General features: G+C 39.1%; 1 protein-coding gene across 1 annotated transcript in view; it reads right to left on the bottom strand.

Annotated features, from left to right (window-relative positions):
• COL15A1 (collagen type XV alpha 1 chain) overlaps positions 1 to 23,799 on the bottom strand; it is a 124,456-nt gene that overhangs the window by 67,728 nt on the left and 32,929 nt on the right. Inside the window, exons 3-9 of the mRNA XM_014877467.2 lie at positions 11,804 to 12,351; positions 8,909 to 8,983; positions 8,426 to 8,518; positions 5,954 to 6,080; positions 4,674 to 4,792; positions 1,797 to 1,925; positions 1,194 to 1,220 (exon numbers count right to left, since the gene is read on the bottom strand). Of these exons, the coding sequence (XP_014732953.2) occupies positions 1,194 to 1,220; positions 1,797 to 1,925; positions 4,674 to 4,792; positions 5,954 to 6,080; positions 8,426 to 8,518; positions 8,909 to 8,983; positions 11,804 to 12,351 (1,118 nt within the window). The remainder of the gene's footprint in view (positions 1 to 1,193; positions 1,221 to 1,796; positions 1,926 to 4,673; positions 4,793 to 5,953; positions 6,081 to 8,425; positions 8,519 to 8,908; positions 8,984 to 11,803; positions 12,352 to 23,799) is intronic.

The following is a 23,799-nucleotide window of genomic DNA, read 5'->3' as shown; positions in this document are numbered from 1 at the left end:
TGTCTGAAGGCAGTATTCATAAAGGAGCTCACTAATGTACCCCATGAATGACCACTGAACTATCTTTTTAATATCTTAAACCACACCAGTTTTATTTGATGTTCAGTTTCAGGGGGCAGGGAGACTCAGGAAGCTCCCAGCAGTGGCATGTGTTAGTATAGAAAAAGAGGAGTGGGCATGGGAATGGTGACAGCCCCTGGGTGGTAAGGTCCTGGAGAGGGGAAAGATGCACAAAGTGACAGACAAATACAAACACAAACAAAACCAAACGAAAGAACAAAACTAAACAAAACAAAAAACCCAACCAAAACAAAAAACCCAAAACAAACCAAAAAACCAAAAAACAAAAACCCAAACAAACAAACAAAAAAGAAAACAAACAAAAAAACCCCACCCCAAAACCAAAATTACAAAGACAAACAAATGAGAAAGGAAACAAAGAAGCCAGGCAGTAGAACATCGGTAGGGACAGATACAGAACAGCAGCTGAGATGTGCACGGAATGGGACAGCTGCAGGTTTGCTGTGTGCTTTGCTGGGCAATTCCTCACACGGAGGATGCATGTGCAGGACATCAGCAGCTTCTGGTGCACTGACCCAGGAGTGGGAGCTGTCTGGAGAAGCTGGGAAGGAACACCCCAGGAAAAGGACAGGAAATGTGACAGAGAAGGGTTAAGTAGAGGAACTCGGAGAAAGGAAAACAGGAATGATGAAGCAGAAGATGCAGTCAAATTACTGCACAAGAGTAAAGGGGTGAGAGGTACATCTCAATTGACTCAAAAGTACTCTCAATTAACTACAAAGTTAATTGCAGTTGAGGTTAGGAGCAGGCAACATGGAAGCACGTGTCTATGGAGGGTAAATGAAGCACCTCTCTGAAGGGGTCTGAGTATGTCCCCTTTTTGAAATTCCCCTCTGCAGAAAAAGCAAGCCTCACCAGAGCTGAATTCCTGGAACAGCTGTTTATGCCATGCCTCTTACTTTCTTTGCAACTGGGAAATCCTAAATTTCTCTTAGAAACCTGGATTTTGCTCTTTTGACAACCTGAAGATGTCAACTACAGCACCAGAACTCTCTTCTAAAGAGAGATGAAGAAAAAACTCTGTTGCTTAAGCCTCAGTGTAGCAGAGCCTCATAAAAATGTTGTGTTTTTCTTAATTCGGTTAACCAAAAAATGTATAAAAGAGTACTTACAGGTAACCCATTTTTACCAGGAATGCCCTAAAATAAAACATCTTTATTAGAAAGATAAATAAAACACTGTAACATAGAAGTAACAGAAGAGAAAAGCAATTAATTAAATCTTGATGTGCCATGCAGTGACAAAATGACAAACCAGAATTATATCAAACGCTATGGCACAGTGGGATGTTTTGCACCTCTCTTTAATCTCATGCATCTTGTGCTGATGCTTTATGAGGATTTGAGGTGTGAAACATCCTGGATATGGAGAAGCCACTGAAGGAGGCCTGTGAGTTCTGCACCTTTGCACACATTCAAACCTGACAGCTGGGAGGGTGCTGCAGTCCTGCCCAAGGAAATGGTGCAATCTCTGCTCTGAGAACATCTGTATGTCCGCACAGCAGCTGTTTGCTTCTGCTTTCTGGTGGTTGTCACCCACAGGCCCCTGTCCCTGACACCTGTGCAGTGCAGGCAGGATCCTCCTGAGCTCTCATAGGAGTGGAACTGGTGACAGTGTGCAAGGCTGTGCAGTTCCAGCTCTCCATGCATGTGTGTTGGATCCCTATGACCCTCTCTGATATACATGCTTTCTTTCAACAGAGTGAAAATACTTACAGGTTGACCAAGTTGCCCAGGTTTCCCTGGAGATCCAGGAGGTCCCTGATCTTTATTTTCCACATCTTCTATTCCTGATCCTCCTAGAGACTCTGTGGACCCATCCTCTACTTCCTGACCTTTCTGTCCCTGAGTAATTAGAATGTGAAACATGAAAAATGTGTTGTATTGCTTTTCCCATTTCTCTCACTTCCCTCCTCCCCACCACTTCCTTTTCTCCTACAACCCTTGCTTTGTTCAATGCAGTCAGAACCTGACAGGCACCATACAAACTGTATATTCCATTCAGCAAAGGCAATCCACATTAAAGATCATTCATGCACCTACAAATAAGTTGCTCTGTGAGCTGGTTACCTAGGTGCAAACGATAATGATCTTATTTCATATCCACATAAATCTGCACAGTCTAAGTCAATAGTGTAGATCTGAAAAAATATAATCTTCACATACTCAGTCTGTCAGGGAAAAAATTGTGAGAGTTAAGGCAGACATGTTTAGGAGTGTTTTAGCCAACTTCCCCAAGATCCACGACTAACAAAGGAGGGTTACATATTGGTTAAAAAGTGGCAGAAGGTAAAACAATGATAACAAAGAGTAAAAATGGAAAACAGCCAGACTAAAATATTACTAAACATTAGTATTTGATCAAGAGAAAGTAATAATAACAAAAGGAATAATTTAAATATTCCAGGAACAAAATAAGGCCTTCCAGGAATGAAGCTTGGACATTAATACATATTTAAATTAAAAACCAGCATACAGAGCAAAACATGTAAGTCAGTATTTTATTTTGAAATAAACACTAGAATTTACTCACATTTTAAAGCACCAATAAAATATTTTGAGTTCTATTAACAGCTAATGAAACCAGGAGAGATGGAATATAATAACTCCCAAAGCATTTTAAAGTTAACAGGATGACAGCTTTCAGCAAAGGATCTGTAAGCTGATTTTTTAAAAGACCTTTCTGGGTTTTCACAAAAGGAAAGGTCCCAAAGTCCAGCAATTTTTTTTTTTGTCTGGACTCGTTACAGAATTTTTTCCCATCTGGAAAAGTGTTAGAAGAGAATCTATTTAGTTAAACTGTGGGTAGAGATCACAGCCTGAATGAGATAACAGGATTGTTGATCCAGTGTTAGAGTACTGAAGGAGGTAGCAGATGGTATAGCAGGACCCTTCTCAATCATCTGCTGAAGATTTTGGGAGTCTGGACAGGTTCCTGTTGACTGGAAGGTAATCAGTGTAATTCCAGTCTACAAAAAGAATGTAAGGGAAGATGTAGAACTACAGATCTGTTAGCCTAACCTGGAAAATTGAGGAGAAAATCATACTGAGCACCACTGAAAAGCATTTAAAGAACATTGCACTTATCAGGAACACTCAGCTTGGGCTCACAAAGCAAAAGTCTTAATCTTCACTAATTTGGTGTCTTTCTGTGGTGAAGTCACCCACACGAAGGATGAAGAGACAGAGGAGGATGTAATTTCCCTGGGTTTTTGTAAGATTTTTGATGCTATCCATCACAGCATCCTTTGGGACAAATTTTCCAGCTGTGGGATGAGTGGGTTCATGGAGTGCTGGGTGAAGATCTGGCTGAAGGGCAGAGCTCAAGGGTTGCAGTGAACAGGGCCACATGTGGCTGGTGACTGGTCACCAGTGGCGTTCCTCAGGGATCAGTCCTAGGGCCAGTTCTGTTCAATGTATCTCTCAGTGATCTGGATGCAGGAGTTGAATGCACCGTGAGCAAGTTTGATGATTATTCCAAACTGAGAGGGCTGCTGGCACTCCCGAGGGACAAGAGGCCTTGCAGAGGGATCTGGATCATTGGGCAGTGATTAATAGCATGAAACTAAAGAAGAAAAAACACTGGATTCTGCACCTAGGCAGGAGTAACACCGGGTGCAAGCAAAAACAGAGAGAAGTGGAAGCAACAACTTTTAAAAATTATTATTTTTTAAATGATTGGTCATTATTATAATATATAATCATCTTGGGTATCTGTGTAGTAAAAAGTATTTAGAAATTGAAATAAAGTTAGGGAGAACTTGTAAAGATGGATGAGTAGCAAAATTACTTGTCACAATAGATTTAAGCTTAATGTGTCACACTTCTTAAATCAAGATTGAATTTCTGTTTAAGAAAAATGGCCCAAAACTGAAAAAAAGAGAAGATAGTAATAGTTTATCTGATATTGAGTTTATCAATTTATTTATATAAACCAATATTAGAATTGCTGCTTTAAAAAGATGTGAATGCAGGCATGAAAATGATAGAGGAGTTATATTTGGAAGTTTTCCAACAAATACTAAAACTTCTTGTATGTCAGCTCCAATGAATGATCCTTAACTTAATGTTTCACCACTTGCTCTATTTTACCACAGTAAACACAGGAACACAAGAAGGCCCTGCAAGAAGCGACCTTAAACATTTGAACTAAACATACATAGTGTGGAAATTTTATTTTAAATCTCTGTCATTCACGACACAGTGTGTTTTCTGGCAAAAAGAAGCTGTCATAACTTACTGTAGTTTCAGGCAATAAAAAGAGTGAACTTTTGGTATAGGAGTCTAAAAGCAAGAGGAAGGAAAGGTCATTATTTACTTTTTGCTTAGAAAAAATCTGTGGTGACTGTTGGATTAGGAATATTAGTTAATAAAAATGTATTGCCAGCTGATTATTTTGAAATATACCAGTAAGTAGGTCAAGTATTTCAGTAGCTCACAGGATTCCAAATGGTGACCTGTGTAATTCTAATTTGCAGGATCACACAGAATTCAGGTTACACACTACCTTACAAATGCAATATGTTTCAAAGTCCAGATTTTCCTGTTCTTGGGACTAAAAGATTAGGCATGCCATAAACCCATTATACAGACCTCCTCTCTGCTTACTGCTGGCAAAACACCAGCACCGGAGCCATCTTCTTCTCTTAACATTTTCTGTGTGACAGTGGAAGATTCACTGTTGCCTTGTCCAGTTTCCATGACAGCTGAATCTAAATAAAATAATCACTTATATATGAGAGAATAAAACAAAACCTGCCCAGAGGTATTTATCAGAGACAGATGCTGCAAGTTGTATGAAAAAAGAAATCATTCAGATTATGACTAAAACACATTCCAAAGATTGATATTAGTAATTTTAGAACTCTGAAAATTTAACAAGAAAAGAAAAAGGAGAGAGTAAAATTACAAAACATGTCTATTTTAAGGTCAAGGACTAATGGTTACCTATTGGTCATCCATGTAACAAAAAAAAAAAGAAGAGTTAATTACAACAGGTACTATCTGAAGTATGTATGGAGTTTAAATAGCAACATTGTCTTTGGACTTATTAATATAACCAGCCCTGGAATCCAGGACTGGATTCCTCACTGCATCATGCCTTGCTTAGCTGCCTTAGCTGCCTTCAGCTGCACCCAAAACACCACCTCTGGTGCACAAGGCACATTCACATCTTTTGGGGGTGACAGAAGTAGTGAATAGTTGTTTATTCTGTGACAGGATTCAGTTTTACATGTAAGGCTGGGCTTTACTGTATCATTTTAAAGATGCCCCGTGGCTTTAGAGCCAGCAGAACTATTTGCAGAAGTGTGACTCAAGGGGTGCCATGTACTCACTGGCCCGAGCAGAATGAAGAGGATTTTTCTCCTTTCATTCCCTTTGCCTAACACTTGCACTTTTTCTGGAGTGCTGCACATTGTCACAGCAGCAGCTCCTCAGCTCAGTTTCTTAGTTTTATCCTAGTACTTTTTTTAAAAAAAATTAAAATATGAACTACCCTTCTGTAACTGAAACTTCCACACTATAGAAGGGTAAATCCCTTCTCTGCATGTGTAACAAAAATGAGTCTGAGATAAGCCCCTATACAGAGGGAGAAGTGAGAGATGTGTTGGAACAGTGGCTGTAGTTGCTACCACTTACTTTTGCTGCTATTAATAAATTGCAGTCTAACAGACTGCACTTTCAAAGACCAAATGTTTGATGTGCCAATTTTTTTTCTAGCAGACAGGATGTCCAAAACCATACGATTTTCCTTTCCTGGCCACACCCAAAATATGACAGTAGCTTTCCATACACAGAGAAATGACAGACTCAAAAACAGAGAATGTAAATGACCCCACCCCCCAAGAAAACCCCAAAACCCGAGGCAGTGCCTTGTTCTTTAAATTTAGCTGCTTCTGAGGTTTCTTCTGATCTGTGATTTCCAGAGAAATCATTCTCTTCCAAATAAGACAATATGGTTGGGGGGGCTTCCACTGGCTCAGCCAACGTATCTTCAGGCTAAAAAAAAAAATCCCAAAGAATGGTTTAGAGTAAAGGCTTATCACATGTTTTAAAGGCAGGATCACTAGATTACCTTCCTCAAAGCACAGTAATCAGAACCACCACATCTATGAAGCAAACCAGAATCCTGAGAAAAACTAGTGTAATACCTTTGGACTTCATTCCTCCAAAGTGAGGGATGTACACTTGACAAACCCATAAGAGAGGGAGGAAACCACAAGCAATGTACACTTGTCAGAGACATTTTCAAGTAGGACCTTTGGCTTTTTTCATTCCACTCAACACTGCTTTACCTATTAATGTTTGTCTCAACCCACGAGTTTTCTGACTTCTCTTCCAATTCTCTGCCCATCCTACTGGTGGGGCAATGAGTGAGTGGCTGTGTGGCTAGCTGGGATTAAATAACATCTTTTAGAAGGAGGAATAAAAGCCAAAAATTCTACTATTGTTGTGTGTAATTTTGAATAGTGCAGTAATTATGAAGATTATTAAACAGAAGCTAAAAACAATAGCTAAAAGAATTTGTATTTTTCTGGATAGAGAAGCTAGACATCTTTCCTGAATTAGCTATGGTTTTATCCAAATGAGAAAAAGTCAAGGCACAGTAAGATTTCATGGATTAAGTTTTGTGGTGTGATGTAAAATGCAGAGGAGTCATCAAGCACTGACAATCATAAGAGGTGATTTTGCTGCCATTTGGAAAAACCCTACCTGGCTGCAGAAATTCAGGAAAAGTAAAGTGCAAATCCTGCATCCAGTGAGGAATTACCCCATGCAGCAGTACCAGCTGGGGCAGCTGCCTGTCCTTTGATCATTTAGAGGAAAATGAGAGGGCAAGGACTGCCTCAAGGCTCAGAACAATCTTTTCAATGTATAGAAGATCCTGATAAGAGGGAGTAAAGAAGACAGAACCAGATCCATCTCACTGGCTGTAGCCAGTGAAGGGAAAAGGGACAATGGGCAGACATTAAAATACAAGAAATTCAGGCTCTATGTCAGAAAAAACCCTGCATTGAAACAGAGAGGTTGTGGAGTCTCCATTCTTGAGGAAATCCAAAACTATCTGGCACTGAAAAACCTGCTCTCTGAGCAAGCTGCTGTATTTGGCTCTGCTTTGAAAAGAGAATTGGACAGGGCAATTTTCGAGGGTCCCTTTCAAACTCAACTGTCTGTGAGGCTGTGCAAAGCACAAGGCAGGCCAAAATGAATTTAATGAGCTATATGTAAAAGGCAAACAAAATTAATACGATTTTGTTCAAAGACATCAGGAGCAGGAGGCTGGATCGATACTCAATAAAGTTATAAAAAGAGTGATCAGAGAATTTGAAGTCTAGATTAGAAAAGAAATAAGGTGTTCTTCCATTGATGTTGACCCTGGAAGAGTTAAAATTCCTGCAGAAAAATGTTCTTGGGAAACTCAGCAGTGTGACTAAAACTGAAGCCTTTGTATGAAAAGGGTAAGAAATACAGTAAGTGAATGACAGGACATCACAACCAAAAAAGGTTTTGCCCACGGGTTCTGTAAGATTCAACAGTGAAAGAGCTGAAGCCTGTACAATATCAGACAAATGTGAGCATGGTTTCTGTGAAGTCATTTCTCAGAAACCTACTGATTTTCTCTAAAGGAACTAATGAGAACTTGTATTAAAAAGAAGAATGTTTGACACAAGCAGCATGGAACATGGAAAGCTTCATTGTGAGGAATGGGCTGGAATATTTAATCCTGGTACAGAAAGTGAGAAAGACATGATATGTTGGAAATCTCTAAATATGGTAAGAAACAGATTTTTACTCTGTCATCCAGTCAGTTAACCCCCAAAGGAGAGCCACAGTCAGCATGTTCAGAAGGGCAAGAAAAAAGTGCATGTACTTCACAAAACATGCCATTAAATTAGCTAAAAAATTCTGCAGCAGGAATCAGAGGGTGGTAAAATTCTCACGTGTTAAAAAAATCCCAAACAACGAAGCAAGAAATTCAAGGACGAGCAACTCAGCTGAGTCCCGCTAACCACATATACTCTTGGCTCAAGCATTTCCTGAGATAAAAACTCATGCAGAGTAAAAGAGTGTTCCCAAGAAGTGGAAGCCATATATATTTTGTCATATATATTTTCCCAATCTTGTATTATACTCTACCCGATATCTGTTTGCTGACTGTTGTCAAATATACCAGATTTTTTATCTGACACTGTGCCATCATTCCCATGAATGGGTGCACGTTGTTCTCATGGGAGCCTTTGGAAACTGCCAAATATGAAAGCTACTCACCAACTCCAGACCCCATCCTTTAAAAGAGTAATATTAAAACAGAGTTTTAAAGTAAATAAATGAAATAAATTTACCCTTATGGGAAGACGAGAAGGTGCAAGGGCTTCTTGTGCCTCAGAAACGTCATAGTCTGGAATGCTGCCATTGCCACTGCTGTCCCCTGAAGCCTGTGCAAAACCCAATTAGGAGGCAGTTCATAAAAGTCAGGGAAAAAAGCATGTTCTCCAAGGAATTAGCTATTTAAATGCAGAAAAATGCCCCTTTTTTGGTTGGCGAAGCCATTTCAGTACTTACAGCATTCCATGAAAACAACCCTTCAGAAAAATAAAAGCCACAGTTCATTTCCTGAAAGGTGTTTTAGACAAAATAAAATTATACTTAAAAAAAAAAAAGGTTTGGGGGTTGTACAGGAAAAAAAATCTGCTCCACAGATAGTTTTAAGTATGATACAATGTTTCTAAGAAAAAAATTCTACATTTAGTATTATGAAAAATGCCAGATGGAAATTTACTTTGAAATCCCTGAGGCATTGAGGAAGTGCTTATAAGAATACTTACATAAGGGTCATCATCTTCACAGTGATCTTCAGTAGCCCTTGGGTCAGATTTGATTGTCAGATGTTGAATGGAGCCCTACATGGAACATCAAAAACATTTCAAGGCAGTAATATTTTAAGTAGCATATGTGAAGGGGAGCGAGGGTGGAGGGGTGTTCTAATTTACTTGGAAAATGGTCTGAAGCACAAAATTCCCTGATAACAACCCAAATTTAAAGATATAAACATGTTCACAAATTTTTCTTTTGCAAAATGTGGAGCAAATGGAAGCTGCCAGAATGCAATGACTGTCATGTCCCAGCGACACTCTGATCACCACACTGCATTGTTAGTGCCCCAGCTGAAGGATCTAGTCCTGGATTATGTCATACACTCTGTAAAACACTGTCTGCTTTTTTTAGTTAAGAAGTGCATGGCAGCTCCAGAAGTGGCATGTGAAAGCCCTAAAAATGGAGACAAAGGATGGGAGGGGAATACCAATAAGTGATGAAGTGAGTCAGGAAGAAACCAGTTTAAAACTTTTCAGAGAGGAAATAAAGGAGATGGATTTTCTGATAACAAATGTTTCTTTTTTCAGAGTCACAAACTGTACTTCTCAGTCTGACACGCTCAAGGAACAGTAATAATTTCATTTAAAACATTTAACTACTGTTTCTGCAAAGACTCAAAGTGCTTTAAGAAATGTGGGGGATGTTTCCTTATTACAAGATTTCACGGAGTTAGATATGATGCACAACTGGGCACAAATATTCAGGTCAAGAACTTGTTCACATATAACACCAACCTAGAATATTTTAGAAAATAATAAAATTTGTGATTCTATCTTTAAAAATTCTCTGATTTATCTACCTTTGAAGACCATGAAACTCATGCACTTGGTGCCTCCTGATTTTGCTGACCTTCTGAGGCAATAGCTCAGTAATCTCAACATCCTATTTCTCTCAAAATTTAATCAGCAACTCAGATATTGAACGATGTCAGACCGACTGAACAGTTCACTGAAAAATCATACATGAAAGGAAGCACAACCAATTAAGCAGTCTCCTGGAAGTGATTTTTTTTTTCACATTTGGGGAACACATTTTCTCCTCTTGCTCTAATCTGTGGCCCTAGGTGGTAGAAAAAAGTAAAATGGAGAGCTCTAATGTTTCCCAAGTGTTACTGCTAGCCAGTTCCTCCAACAAGGAAAGTTATGGACCATTCTGCATGATAGGGATGGTAGGTATGTGATATTTAACTCCCACTCTGGGTCTTACAGCTGCTGCCTTCCCTGTAAAAACTAGTTTGCAGCATCTGGCATCATCACTGATTCAGCTGTACTTGGTTGTTGTCTGGTTTCTACTTATCTTTACAAGTATCAGGACTAGATTTTCCTTTGGTTTCAGTAAAACTGATGATAGTTATGTCCTTTTGTGTCTGACAACCAGAGCCTTAGACACATGAATTCCCATTAGCCAGAGCAAACCAGCATCTGACATCTATTCATTTTCACAATCTGCTATGATTTGTTTCTGTTTTGGGCAATTAATGTAAACAGTTCTTGGCATAGAAGCAGAGTTTGAGTGAGGTTCAAGCATTTAGTTTTTCTTCTCGAAAGCAATTGTGACATATGATACATGAAGAAATAAAGGCACAGGAACCTAGAGTACAAGTCACAATTAGTGCTAATGAAGCACTCAGAGATTTGGCTGAAATTTATGTACTGAACATAGCATACAGAACAGCCTGTTTCAGTGGAAATGCATTAAAGTGTCATCCACCAGGCGTTTCTGTCATCATATTTACAGATTTATTGGTGATAATCTCAGCCAGAGATCATCACATGTGTTTTCCAGGTGGGATACCAAGGTGGTTTCCTTTCCTTGAATGTTTCTCAATCCTACTTAGTGATCAGGCATTCACAATACTCCAGTCCTCCTATTTGCCTAAGAAAGGTAGCACCAACCTGCAGTTTTCCTACATATCACTTTCTACCTTTTATTTCCTGCCAATCCATACAGTTCTGTAATTCTAGGTGCTTAGACTAGTCAGACAAATGATAGAAGTACATTAAACTCGCTGCTTACCAGGTGGAAATCACAACCTGCCAGTACACCTGAACTTTGGAAAGTACATCTTTCTTCCCTAAATAAAAGGACTCACTCTGTTTTATGCTGCTGCTTGACTAATTTAGAAGAGACATTAATCCCACAAAATACAGTGCAAGTTCTGAAGTACAGGAAATACAAAAATAGGGCAGGTAAAATGTGACATTTTCCTTTCCGTTTGACAATGAGACGATCTCACACATAGTGGCTGCTCTCAGTGATTGAGAATTTCAGTCAGGATGCTGCAGGAAGGATGTTTGCCCTCAAGCTAAGAATGCTTGGAAGCTTTGTAGTAGTGGTTTTGGTGCATTCTACTTCCTAAAGCACCTGATAAGCTTCGAATAACATACAGATTGTAAAAATACACCCTTATCTTCCAACTATCTTTACCTTTGATGACATCATCCTCCTTCTGATGTTGAATATGAATACCAAACTAATAAACGTTTAAAGCATTGGCTTAATAGTAAGGTATTCTCAGAAATTAAGAAAATGAATCCTCTGAAATCTGCTCTTCCTAGAAAGGCCATAAAAAATTATGTGACATATTTACTTTGAAATTTCTAATATTCAAACTGAGGATTTGGCTTAATATATGGACTATTAATAAAATTCTGAGGCTCTCATAACATTTATATATTAAACCAGAAGTTATATAACTTCACTGTCCAAACCCTAGCTAGGTATGGAAAACACAAGCTCTATGATTTGACCCTCACTTGGGATATAACCACAGAAAGCAGGGTTTCTTGGGTGGAGAGTACATGCATTAAACACTGAGGCATGTGAATTTATCAGACAGCACTTACTGTGAACTTTTCCAGTCCTGTGGCTCCTGCATTACCGACAAATATCCCAGAGCCAGATTCAAATACCAAGGTTCGAGCAGACCTTTGAAACTGAAGCCTCTGATATTCTTCACAGTCCATGAACAAAGCAACATCATTTCCCTCAACAGTCACTGTAAATTTATTCCACCTGTTAGTCATCACTGGCACTTTAAAGGAAGCAGCCTCTCGGGAGATATGGGATCCAGGCTCCGTGTAGTACATGATTATTCTCTGGGTGCTGTCATCAACTGGTGAAATCCTCAGTCCCAGGTAAATAGTTTTTTGGAAGGCATCTGTTATTGCAAAGAGCACTCCTCCACGGTCGCTGTTTGGCTTCACGGTGACCACGATGGCGAAATCTGTGTAGAAAGGCGATGGGATGATAGCGCTGGTCAGCCGCCCGATGTTGGAATCCGGACCGAAGCTGTAGGCTGGGAACCCTCCGTAGCCCGTGACAAAGTAGACAGAAGGGGGAAGAGGGACTCCTATCAGCTCCGTGAGGTCAAGGTGGCCTTTTGAGCCTCGCTCTGTGCATGAGAAAAAAAAACGTGTTATTTATCCTCGGGGTACACAGCCCATTTGATTTACCTGATTTAAGAAAGACCTGAAAAACTGAAATTGAAAGGGTTATAACAGCAGGAACGTGCTTCTGATGCTTCAGGCCACAGTCCAGGGAGTGCTTAACCACATCTAGCTATGTACACACATCATTTTTTGTCCTTTGACTAACAGAGGTTACTCGTATCCTAAAGGAAGGCACATATAAACATTTGGTTAAATTGAATGGCAACAGGTATTTCCTGCAACTTCAGCTGTCCATAAACTGCAAAAAATGCTGAACGTACTTGCATGGTGGATTCAGTGGAAAATGAGCAACATTTGATTTCTTAAATATATTTCTTAAATATATTGAGATCCTTTTTTCTCACAAAGGCAGCAATAGCTCTCTACAAACAGCACGGCACAGTTTCATAAAACAGGATTAAATTTACAGAGGGTTTGCTTTAGGCCTTGCAGTTACCTATGTCTACAACAGAGGTTAGATTTTATTTATGCCCTATTTTCACATTTATCTCCTTAATTGCACTGGGTACATAACAAATACTGTTCAGCAATCAAAACTCAGCTTTGAAAGAGTATTCAGGCTTTGGCAAACAGGTAGGATTATGTATCTCTGCCAAACATGCCCAGAGAGACAAATCCTACCAAATAATGAAGGAGCAAAGACAACAGCTAAGGATCTGCACCCAATTTTAACTAGGGCCTTGGGGAGGCACACTCTAGCAGCATACCAGAAACACAACTACCAATTTTCTTCTTCTAAGAATTAAGAGCAAGCAAGAAAAGATAACATTTTTAATCATAATGACTGATTCAGAACTGAATCTATACAGAAATCCTCTTTCAGTTTTTAAATTCATTCAGTTACCTGTGACTGTAATAGCTATGTAGGCTGAATAAATCCAAATGGAATAGTAATGGAAAAGATATGACAGTCCATCTGAATACCACAAGCAAAATGAACTGAAAAACTTTGCTTAAAATACCTGATTGAAATCAGACAAAATAAAAGAATCTTACTCTTTGCTCTGTGAACTGGCAAGCTGGTTCTGATGAAGAGCTGGAGAGTTTATTTAGCTGCAATATATGTCTGTTATTCATTGCTCATATGCAGTACTAGCCTGGAATACACATGGCAAAGTGTTTTCCATTGTATTAGTGGTCTTGCAAAGAAATTGTAAAGTGTTCTTCCTATACCAAGGATGTTATAGTACACGATGAAATAAATCCTGATCTATCTTCTTCTCTGTACATTATAATCACAGAATCATAACAATTGGAAAAAACCACCAAGGTCATTGAGTCCAAATGTTAACCCAGCCCCATCATGTTCATCACTAAACCATGTCCCCAGCTGCCATATCCACACACATTTGGAACACTTCCAGGGGGAATTCATTAACTGAAAAAAACGCTGATGTGCTTCATACAGAAACAATTGCCATGAAATATTTTTTTTTTATGTATAGGTATTTTGTTTGGAAATGGAAAGACTAGCTCCTCATCCAGAAACAAAATCCCTTTGGCACTTTTAAATTCTTGGCCAGATAGATTTTTTCCCCTTCCCAATAGCTTCAAAAGTGGACATGCTTCTTTTCTGGCCAAACACATCTAACAATATTTTGATTGTGAGTCTAATAATTGGGTCATGTTTTCTATTCGCACATATATACACATAAAGGAACCTGCACTACAAACAAAATACATAAGCCTTTACACAAGGGTAAGAAGGTAAGGAAAATAGTGATCTTGAAGGATAATATAGGAACTGTACACAGATACCAAAGTTACATTCAAAGAATCATTATATAGTGACCAAGAAAGGAGATGGACAATATCTAAGGTCTTCAGCAATCAGGCTTGGACAGCAGGATGCATCCTAGAAGCGAAATTAATAAATACAACTGTAGTTTCACATTTCCCATTCTCAAGGGAAGATTTGGTGATTGGAGGGGAGCCCATTCATTCTCCCCACACCATGTGTGGAGCTGCAGTCTAGTTGCAGTTTCCCAGTCACTTTCCCAACAGTGACACACAGACCCCCAAACACGAGCTCTTTTAGCCTCTGAGACAAACAAAACACGTTTGCGAAAGGTGGTAGCAAATGACAGCAAAAACTCAGGATTTTCCTCTCAGTAAAATAAGTCAGAAGGCCCAGGAAGAGTCTGAGCTTCATTGAGGCTGGAGTAGAAGCTTGCACATATCCGCTGCAGAAAATCAAAATGAAACAAGAAGCATCTGGCCAAATTCTGTACTTACAGCTCATACCCAGCTCTTAATGGATTTATGAGGACCTAGAGACACAGTTAAAAGCAGAATGCAGACCTACAGCCACAGGTTTTCAATTATCTCTGACAAAATTAATGTCTCCCTAATGCAGTTATGTTAGAGTAAAAATACTCTTATTCCCTTATATAAATAGGTAAATGCTATGCTGTTTTAAGTAACTGTAAGCCAGCAGAGAACTATGTTGCCTCAGAATAGTTTTGTTTCCAATACTACTGAGGCACTGGATACTGGGGAGCATCCAGAATTCATCCCATTTATATCCATGTTTCCTACACCTGGGGCACTGGAAATTGTAGTACAGAAACAGCTTTATTATTAGCTGTATTTTATCTCAACAAGCATAGCCCCATAAATTGGAATGGTATTTTTATAATTTAGAGCTATGAGCTGTGCTGTACTTTGCATTTGTTACTATTTGTTACTGTATGTTATAGTTGGAATTGTTATAGAATATGCTGGTAGCTGGCCATTCCCACTGAGTGGCTTCAGGGACTATTTGAGAAGCACCAGTGTGCTGTAAAAATTATCCTGCAAGTCAGTGTTGGAGCGTTTCAAGACTGCAGATGACAATAGTAGGGGTTAGGTTGTTGGTTCTTTTTCTTTTATTTTTTTTTTTTTGGGATGTAATTACTTAGGCAGGGTGGAATTTCAAATCTGTGGTATCCAAAATGCTTTTTCACTGCTTACAAGGGATGTAGTACAGGGGAAAGACAAAAAACCTACCTGCTTGGAAGCCTACTACATTTGTTTTAGATGTTAAGGCACAAACACAGTATTTATATGTTATAAAATGGAATGAAGGCAGAGTTAGAGAAAGTATTATACATTCATACAATTTAACTTCTTACACTGTGACTTTTTGTTTGGGAGCCTCTTTTCAGATGCAGTTTCTGGCATGTGCAGCACTGTCTCTGGACTGTGCATACGTGTTACCTCATCCTGGTTGCCTCCTCCTCATGTTTCCCTTCATGGAACAGGGTAGTCCCAATGCTAGGCCCGATCCAAAATCCTTAGATGATCAAGCTGCATGATAGAATCATAGAATTCTTTGGGTTGCAAGGGACCTTAAAAGTCAAGTAGTTCCAGCCCCTCTGCCAGTGGCAGGGACACCTTTCACTGGACCAGGTTGTTCAGAGCCCCATCCAACCTGGCCTTGAGCACTTCCATGGATGGGGCATCCACAGCTTCTCTGGGCAGCTTGTTCCAGTGCCTCACCACCCTTTTCAAATAAGGGACATCTTCCTAACCTCTGATCTAAACCTACCCTTCAGTTTATGTGTCTGACCACTGCATGCCCCCGGGAAAAGTCCCTCTCTGGCTCTATTGTACGCCTCTTTAGGTACTGGAACTTGCTATAAAAAAGCTTTATCTTCTCCAGGGAAGATTCTATTAGGATTCTATATTGAAATCTACTTTAGGAATCTGACTAGAATCTAGAATTTTCTTACAAATAGTAATTTAAAACATGAGATTATTCACTGGGAGTAGGGTACTTGTATTTCCTGTTGTGTACAAAAGCTCATATAAAACTCACAGTCCCTGTTTCTAGCTGATACACCACACTTCAACACAAACTAACTTCAAATGTGGTATAAAGCATACTACCACACAGGCTTTGGGAAACTACTACAACAGAGTCAAAGGCTAGAGGGTTACAGATAAGGGCATTGTCAGTCTACTTTTATCCATGGTTTCACCACTAGAAAGTACAATAGAAGCAGAGTTCAAAGGCGAGGCCCTCACCTCTGACATAGTCAGAATTACCCATCTCAGCCTCATTTTAAAATATACAGTTACAATGTTCCAAGTCTGGAAAAAAAAAATAGAAAAAAAAAGAAAGAGAGAAATATTGGCAAGTCCTTTGAGCAAAGGAACACGGTTGGCAGTGATGTGGTGAGACCAGCACAAGTCACTATATTACAAGATAAACGTTCTGCTGTTTTCTTCCTTGCTGTGAGAGGTGCTTGAGCTGGACCATCTCAACTGCACGAATGCAAAGACTGAAGTTACAAATTCTGTCGTATTTGGCCCAATCCACTTAAGCTTTAGCAGCAATATTCATTCACCTGATATTTTAAGGATTGTCCCATTTATGTTTTCTACTATGTTTTTAGCTAGAAATGCCCGTTAACAATTATGCACGTAAACCAGCTTTAAACCACATTTAGCCCAATTCTGCCTCAAGTTAATGAACCATGATGGGCACATAAGGGTCAGAATAACATGCTCAAGTGGTTGCTATATGCTAAATACAAGTCAACCACTCTGTTGCTGCCACTATGACAACTCAAGGGAGGGCTTGGATGGCTCCACACAGATGAGAGTGGGATGGGTGCTGGCTTTTGAATGAAATTACTATTTTCCCTTTATTTTTAGCTTAACTTCACCTAGTGTTTCCCCGGTTCCTCTTCAGACACTTTTATTGGAGCTGCTCCTGGCCCATGCCTGTAAAAGTTCATTCACCTCATGGTCGTTGACTCTCATCCTGTGCAAGAGCACCTTGTTTCACTGCTGTCCACTGCTGCATGAGCTCCTTTTCACGGTCTTTTAAGGAAATAAGATAAATGCAATATTCTACGAAGGCTTTCATAACCAAACCAGGTTCACAGCAGCCAAGATCAGGCACTTCTCTGTCTGTAAACTTGAGCCAAGCTGACCTTGCTCCCCTGTCCTCTTCCAGTCCAAATAATCATAACTCCAGGTTGTGAGCTCCCTTTTGAGAAGCATAAATAAACCATCTCTGTGTCAATGGTGCAGTGCCTCTGCTGTCTCTACTCTGCACACAGATGCTGTAACAGTAATAGAACATTACTTTACACTGAGAGCAGTTACGAGGTGCAGTAAGAAAATTACTTCTTCCCTGCTGCCAAAGTGCTTTCATTTTGAATTAACAAGAAATATTTATAGCAATACCATTAGGCAGAGAAGGATTTCCACATCAACCAAATAAAATTTAATGAAGTACTGCAGAGAGAAAAAGAAGGGGAATATTATAACACAGTCCCAGATGTGCTGCATGAAATGGAGGAGGCCAGCGTCATTGCTGCTACCAGGAAAAACAGCATTGGCTCTGCTTGGACACATTTTTAGCTGCTATTACCACACTGTTGGAAAACATGGATAGAATATATTGGTATTAAAGGCTGGAGCATTTCCTTCCAGATGCCTCAGGAAACTTCAGAAGCTCTTTCTAGTGTTGTTGCACACCTGGAATTCAGGCTGAAGCCAGCAGGAGCTGGGGTCCTCAGTGACACGCCGGAGCAGAGCTGGCATTCCTTTGAGAAAACCGCTTTCCAACACTTTCTGCCAGCTCCTGCTTTCACGTCATTGTCATTCTGCCCTCTACTGGGCGAAAGAGCCTAAATATAGTTAATTAAATAGACATGTATCTTGCTCAAAATATTGTTTGGGTGTTCCCCCCCACCCCACCACCAAAATGCTGTCTTCCATACAATCAGTTTTTCTGTGTTATTTTTTTGTTTGTTTGGGGTTTTTTTGTCTCTCTCTTTTTTTTTTTTTTGTTTTTTTTTTTTGTTTGTTTGTTTGTTTTTGTTTGTTTTTTTGTTATTGTTTTTGTTGTTTGGTTTTTTCTGTTTTTTTTGTTTGTTTGTTTTTGTTTTTTCCCTGATCTAATACTGCACTATTTTCTTACTGCTTTGTCAGTTGTTCTACTAGAAGATCTTCCATATATTTTTGGGCAGCTTTTTTTTAATACATAAACCCGAATTTCTTTAATACATACCCAGTGGGCTTTTCTCCTATAATGACAAAAATCTATGCTTGAAACACACTGGTTTCTTTGAGCCATAGAGGTAGAAAATATGAAATACACCATAGACACTAAATATTTATTGTCCTTTTCTCCTCACAAACAGATGAGTGGAAAGAGTGAGAAATATTTAGCAATTTAACTCCAGTAGTGAGGCAAAGCTAACTGAGCTGTTAACCAGGTCAAGAGACTGAAACCACTACTGGGAAACTCAGAGCCCTGTTTCTCTTTCTGATTTTGCAGCCCCCTGACACCACTCTGGATTTGCTCTACTCCTACCATGCCAGGTTCCCACTCTGCTTATGAGGCCTTTAGAGCCATATAATTACCTGTGAGAGGGATCCTTTTTCTCATGCCAATCCTTTGGGGATGTACCAGGCCCATCAATTTCAATACATTTTTCTTCACCATTGCATATATTCAATATAATTCCATATGCATTAGTGGAAAAAGCAAAGGCAAATAGCACAGATGTCCTTCATGGAAAAAGATTTCCAGACTTGCTAAGGACATCCAGCCTCTTAAAGATACCTCAACAAAGCTAACCTGTGTAAGAATTACAGAGTCTGCATGGAATTTGCAGCTGTTCAATAGTAGGCACCTGTGACCAGGCTGGACGGTGACTTTGTGGAATAAAGTCTGTGTGTGGTGCAGGTGTGTGAGTGTGATGTGGGCAGTCTGATTGCCAGCCAGAGACAAGTAGCCGTCAGTGACTGCAGGGGAGCAGGAGCTTTCGCATTTCACCACTAGGAAGCAACACAGCACTTCATAAATTAGATGGGAGCTTCGGCTGAGGGGAGAACACTGCTTATGAATCACCAGTGTCAGTGTCTGCTGTGCAAGCTCTTTTACAGCATCTAAGCGAGGATGTTTTAATTTCCATTACGCCTATAACAAAGCAGATGTGAATTATCACGCTACCCTTCTTCTTTCACCACGACCTTGAAAATAAAAGTACGTTGTCTTCTGTGTATTTTCTTGGGGGAGAAGGGTAACATATTGCTATTCTTGTTTTCTCTTTCCCTCTCTCTTTTTTAATTTTGAATTTTAAAATTTTAAGGGAGAAAACGACCAACACCCTTATTGAAAAAAAAAAAAAAGAAAAAAAGAAAAGTATTTCTAAGATGGTGAAGACAGTTCACTTTTAAAATACTGGCAGAGGCAGCAGACACTCCTAGATTTAACAGTTGTACATGCCAGCAGAGAGAGTCTCTGCCCAAATGTGGAAAAACAGACACTGGCATAGTTTGGCACACTGACCGGAATATAAATTCTCAACCCATATAAAGAGGTTGAATGGGAAACAGGGATCGAGAGCACTTAATCAGCAGCTCTTGCCAGAACCTGTCTCCACTGCAAGGTTCTGTCATAGAACAGGAGCGTAAGAAGGATGTGGGCAGGTGTGATTTGTGAGTTACAATTTACTCGATGAAAATTAGAAACCTTCAGCCAGAAATGTTCCTTTGCCCCTCACACCTGAATGACTTGAACACTGCCTTCTCCCTGCGTTTCCCATGAGTACCATGCCTTCCTGCCTGTCCTCTGACACTGTGAATGACCCAGAAAATTCTCTCCTGCCAGGAAATCCTGCACCCCACAGTCATGTGCATAGTCAGTGCCCGTGTGAGAAGACAGAAGTCATATTCTCTGCTCATGCCACTCTCATCTCACATCTGTTTCATCTTCTATAGCAGCAAAAGTCTGTATGTTCATTGAGCCTTCAGGCCAACTTTTTATGATGTCTGCAGTTTGATCCTGCGAGCAGACGCTACCCAGGAACACCCAAGGACAAGCATTGCCTCCAATACGGCTGGAAAGGATGTCTGCAGGGAGTTTTTGAGTGAAACATGAAAGAAACAAAGTGCTGATAGATATTTCTGTAGCTTCTACAGTCTGCCTTGGTCTCTGTGTGACGGAGGCTGATACATCCATAACACTTCATCAGAGCTTTAGGCAGAGCTTTCTAAGACCTTCCTCACACAGCTAAGCTGAGAGTAGAAAATCACTTTGTTCCAGTTCAGACTAGATAAAAACAGAAAAATATAAACATTGCAATAACTGAGGTTATGTTTCAGACTTCTTATTTTGGTTCTTGTTGTTTTGGGGTTTTGTTATTGTTTTTTATTTTTAAAAATTAAGGGTTATGAAGCCAGTAAAGTAAAAAAAATAGAGGATTTTTTATGTTTCCTTGACTCTTCCACAGCACTTCGAGACGTGGTGGACGGTGATCTCAGATCACTGATGACAGTGATGGACAGTGATGGACAGTGATGGACAGCCTCTCTCAGATGACTAAGCTATCCATCCTTTTATGTTAAGCTTAACAGAAGTCGATATTTTGTTGCTAACGTTTCATTTTCAAGTCCTTAGGAGGACTTCCATTGTCTTCCAGGAGCATCCCTTTCATAAATGTTCTTAAATTTATGCACCTGATATTTATCATTACTTTTTATCCTTCTTAGTGTATTCTCATGTATTCTTTACACTATTGGACTTAATAGCTAATGGATTTGATTTAAAAATGGATTCAGAGAAGTTGAAAAAAATTGTGAGGTAGATGATATGGGAACAGTAAATACTAAAAGTATGTCTTGCGTTGAACATTAACATTTCTGACAGCTAAATGCTTTTATAGCATGAATGCATCAGTAAAAATGTAGAAATAGAATCCAGCCAACATAGTCTTTCTTTTTCCATCTTCCTTTTTCCCAAGAATTTCATTTCCCAAGAGCTGTGTCACAGTAATTTTATATCTTAGTATAAATCACATATGCTTTTATTATGCTCCTGTTTTTTTTGCCTTTCCCCAGTGAATGCACTGAATTTTAAAAAAGTTGATTGATTTTAAACAAGATATCATAAAAATGTCATCTCTAGTCAAAAAGCTCTAGGTTTAAATCCTGGCTAAAGTCCTAAGTGAAAGACCTTCTGGTTTTAAAATTATTACTTGATACAAATTCCTAGAATTTTGTGTTATGATTGGATTCTGTTGCCAGGAAAGGATAAGCACTCACTAAAACTTCTCCAGCATTTAAGACATCTTATGCAAATATGTTGTTTCTCCAAACAGTCTCTCTCTAAGTGGAGACACAAATACATTTCCCACCCTTACTCTGTTCCTAATCCATGAGGTTTGTAAGGATTTAATGGCCTTCAAGCCTCTGTGTCTTTGTCAAATTTGGTGCATAGAAGTTTGGATTCAAAGCAGACTCAGAAATCATTGCACAGACGTGCTGCAATAATATATGCATTATTTCCTAGTGAATCCAAGTTAAACTCAAAGCATCACTGTAATACCTGCCTACAGAGATCCTCTTAAGCACAAATATAACGGGTTCTTTTTTTTCAGCTCAGTGGAGTAACTACTTTTACTACTTGCAAACCACAGATTTCCCACTAGGGACCTCACACGTGGTCCCGTGCAACAGTAAACTAAGCAAATCTGGTTTCAGCTACCTGACTTCATAAGCAAATATTTTGCTAAGTATCTTTTAGAGGAATTGCTATCTTTATTAAGAAGAATATAGAAGTTTTCTTTAGAAGACAAATGAAGTAAAATTGGTAAAAATTAGATGCTGGATATAGGTATTTCAACCCATTCATACAGATGGAAAATGCAGTGCAGTGACTTTTACCTGACTTCAAATGCACACAGCCTCATATATTATCCATGTTTTTGGGTTTTTTTCACAACCAGAAATGCTAGGAGTTCAGAAAAAATCCTGAGATATAGACCTACTCACTACTGCCTCTGTCAGATAGTTCAAAAAGCTCCAATCAGTTCTACAAACAAGGTTTATTTTTTTTGAATTTTCATGGACATACTACCATGGAACACCAATAAACTGCTGATCTTTTTCCAAAAAGGCATTATGCAGAAAGTGGCCATCCTATGTAATGTGTTACTCTGTGTAGTTGATGTCCAGAAGTCTTTCCTCATAGTGTAGCTTCATTTTCAGGCATGTATCCCCCCTTTTCACTCCTTGTCTACCTATCACCACTTGACCCAAAATGCAGTCTCAAACAGGGGCTTGAGAAACTCGAGAGAGATGAAACAACTTTTCACCCTGATTCAAAGCTGCCTTTCTCTTGTGCCATTTCCAAGGAAATATGGCAGGAGCAGTATGGCAACATTGGAACAGCCCCATGGATCAGAATTTTCAGCAATGCAGTTCACTGCTTTAATTAGGCTCAGGTATGTAAATAAGATCTTCTAGGTACACATACATGTACCAAAGCTTGAGTTATCTAGCTGTGACATCATTGATCACTGCCTGATGACTAAATCAGAGAAAGCAGATTGCCTGGTAAATCATGATTAACCATAAGAACACTGGTTCGAAGTGAAGTAGAACATAATAAATTTTCCAGCTTGGTAACATTAATTTTAACAGTTCTACCATCATGCAGAATTATTGAACTAATTCTGGTGTCTGTGCAGCTTATTGCCCATGTGAGCAGTTCTCCACTGCTCGTATACAATGTGAATTAATCAATAGCTTCTGTCTAGAATAACTGAAACATCTGTTATATTTTATTCAGGATTTCAAGCTGTATGACCAAAGGGGGGAAAATGAACTTGGTTTTTTTTAATCATACAGAGAATATATTATGTTTTACATGTGCATGGCCAAAAATAATTTCATTTCCTCCAGAATATGTAGAGAATAGACGAAGTCTTGTTTTTGGTAAGTACTGTATTTTTAGTTCACTCAAATGTTATTTGAGACAAGAGATGAAAATAGAGAAAAAAAGATAAAAGTAGCATACAGAAGTAATTCTTAGCTCTTGATACTTGATATACAGTTGAAAATCTTTCTCAGAGAAGTCTCAACAGCATGCTGTCTCTAACTTGGAGAATATGGCTGATTTACATCTGCATGCAATATTTATAAATCCATTTAAAATGTGTTGGCATATTGGCCTTCTGCTTTTAAAAAGTTGGTTGACACAAAATGTTGCTCCTTTGGCTTAAATTTCAAAGGTTGCTTTCTCGAGGCCATTAGTATTGTGACAAGAATAAGACGGAGTGACGTCCTTAGAGTTTGTGTTTTTCTTAATGCTCATTTGAACCAAAGATTCAGAAAGTCAAAAAAAGAAACTCACATAATAAGCAACAAACCGCAATGCTGTTGGCATTTTTTGGCTTTGATTATATGCTTAGCTCTTTATTCTCACTGTCTGAGCCCTCATTTGTATTTTAAGACACTGCTTTCACCAATTTCCCTCATTATAAGCACAGCTGTGTGTTAGTAATAGGACAACTATGTTGCATGTAATTTTAATTAGGTCTGAATTAAAACATGCCCTTTGGGGTCAGACTCAGACAAAAGTCTCCAGGTAGTGGAAATTTTAT

The sequence above is a fragment of the Sturnus vulgaris genome, chromosome 1 (genome assembly GCF_052056855.1).
Source record: "Sturnus vulgaris isolate bStuVul1 chromosome 1, bStuVul1.hap1, whole genome shotgun sequence".
NCBI classification, from domain to species: Eukaryota; Metazoa; Chordata; class Aves; order Passeriformes; family Sturnidae; genus Sturnus; species Sturnus vulgaris.
The sequence above is the reverse complement of the archived record's forward strand: the minus strand, read 5'-3'. Positions and strand labels throughout refer to the sequence as shown.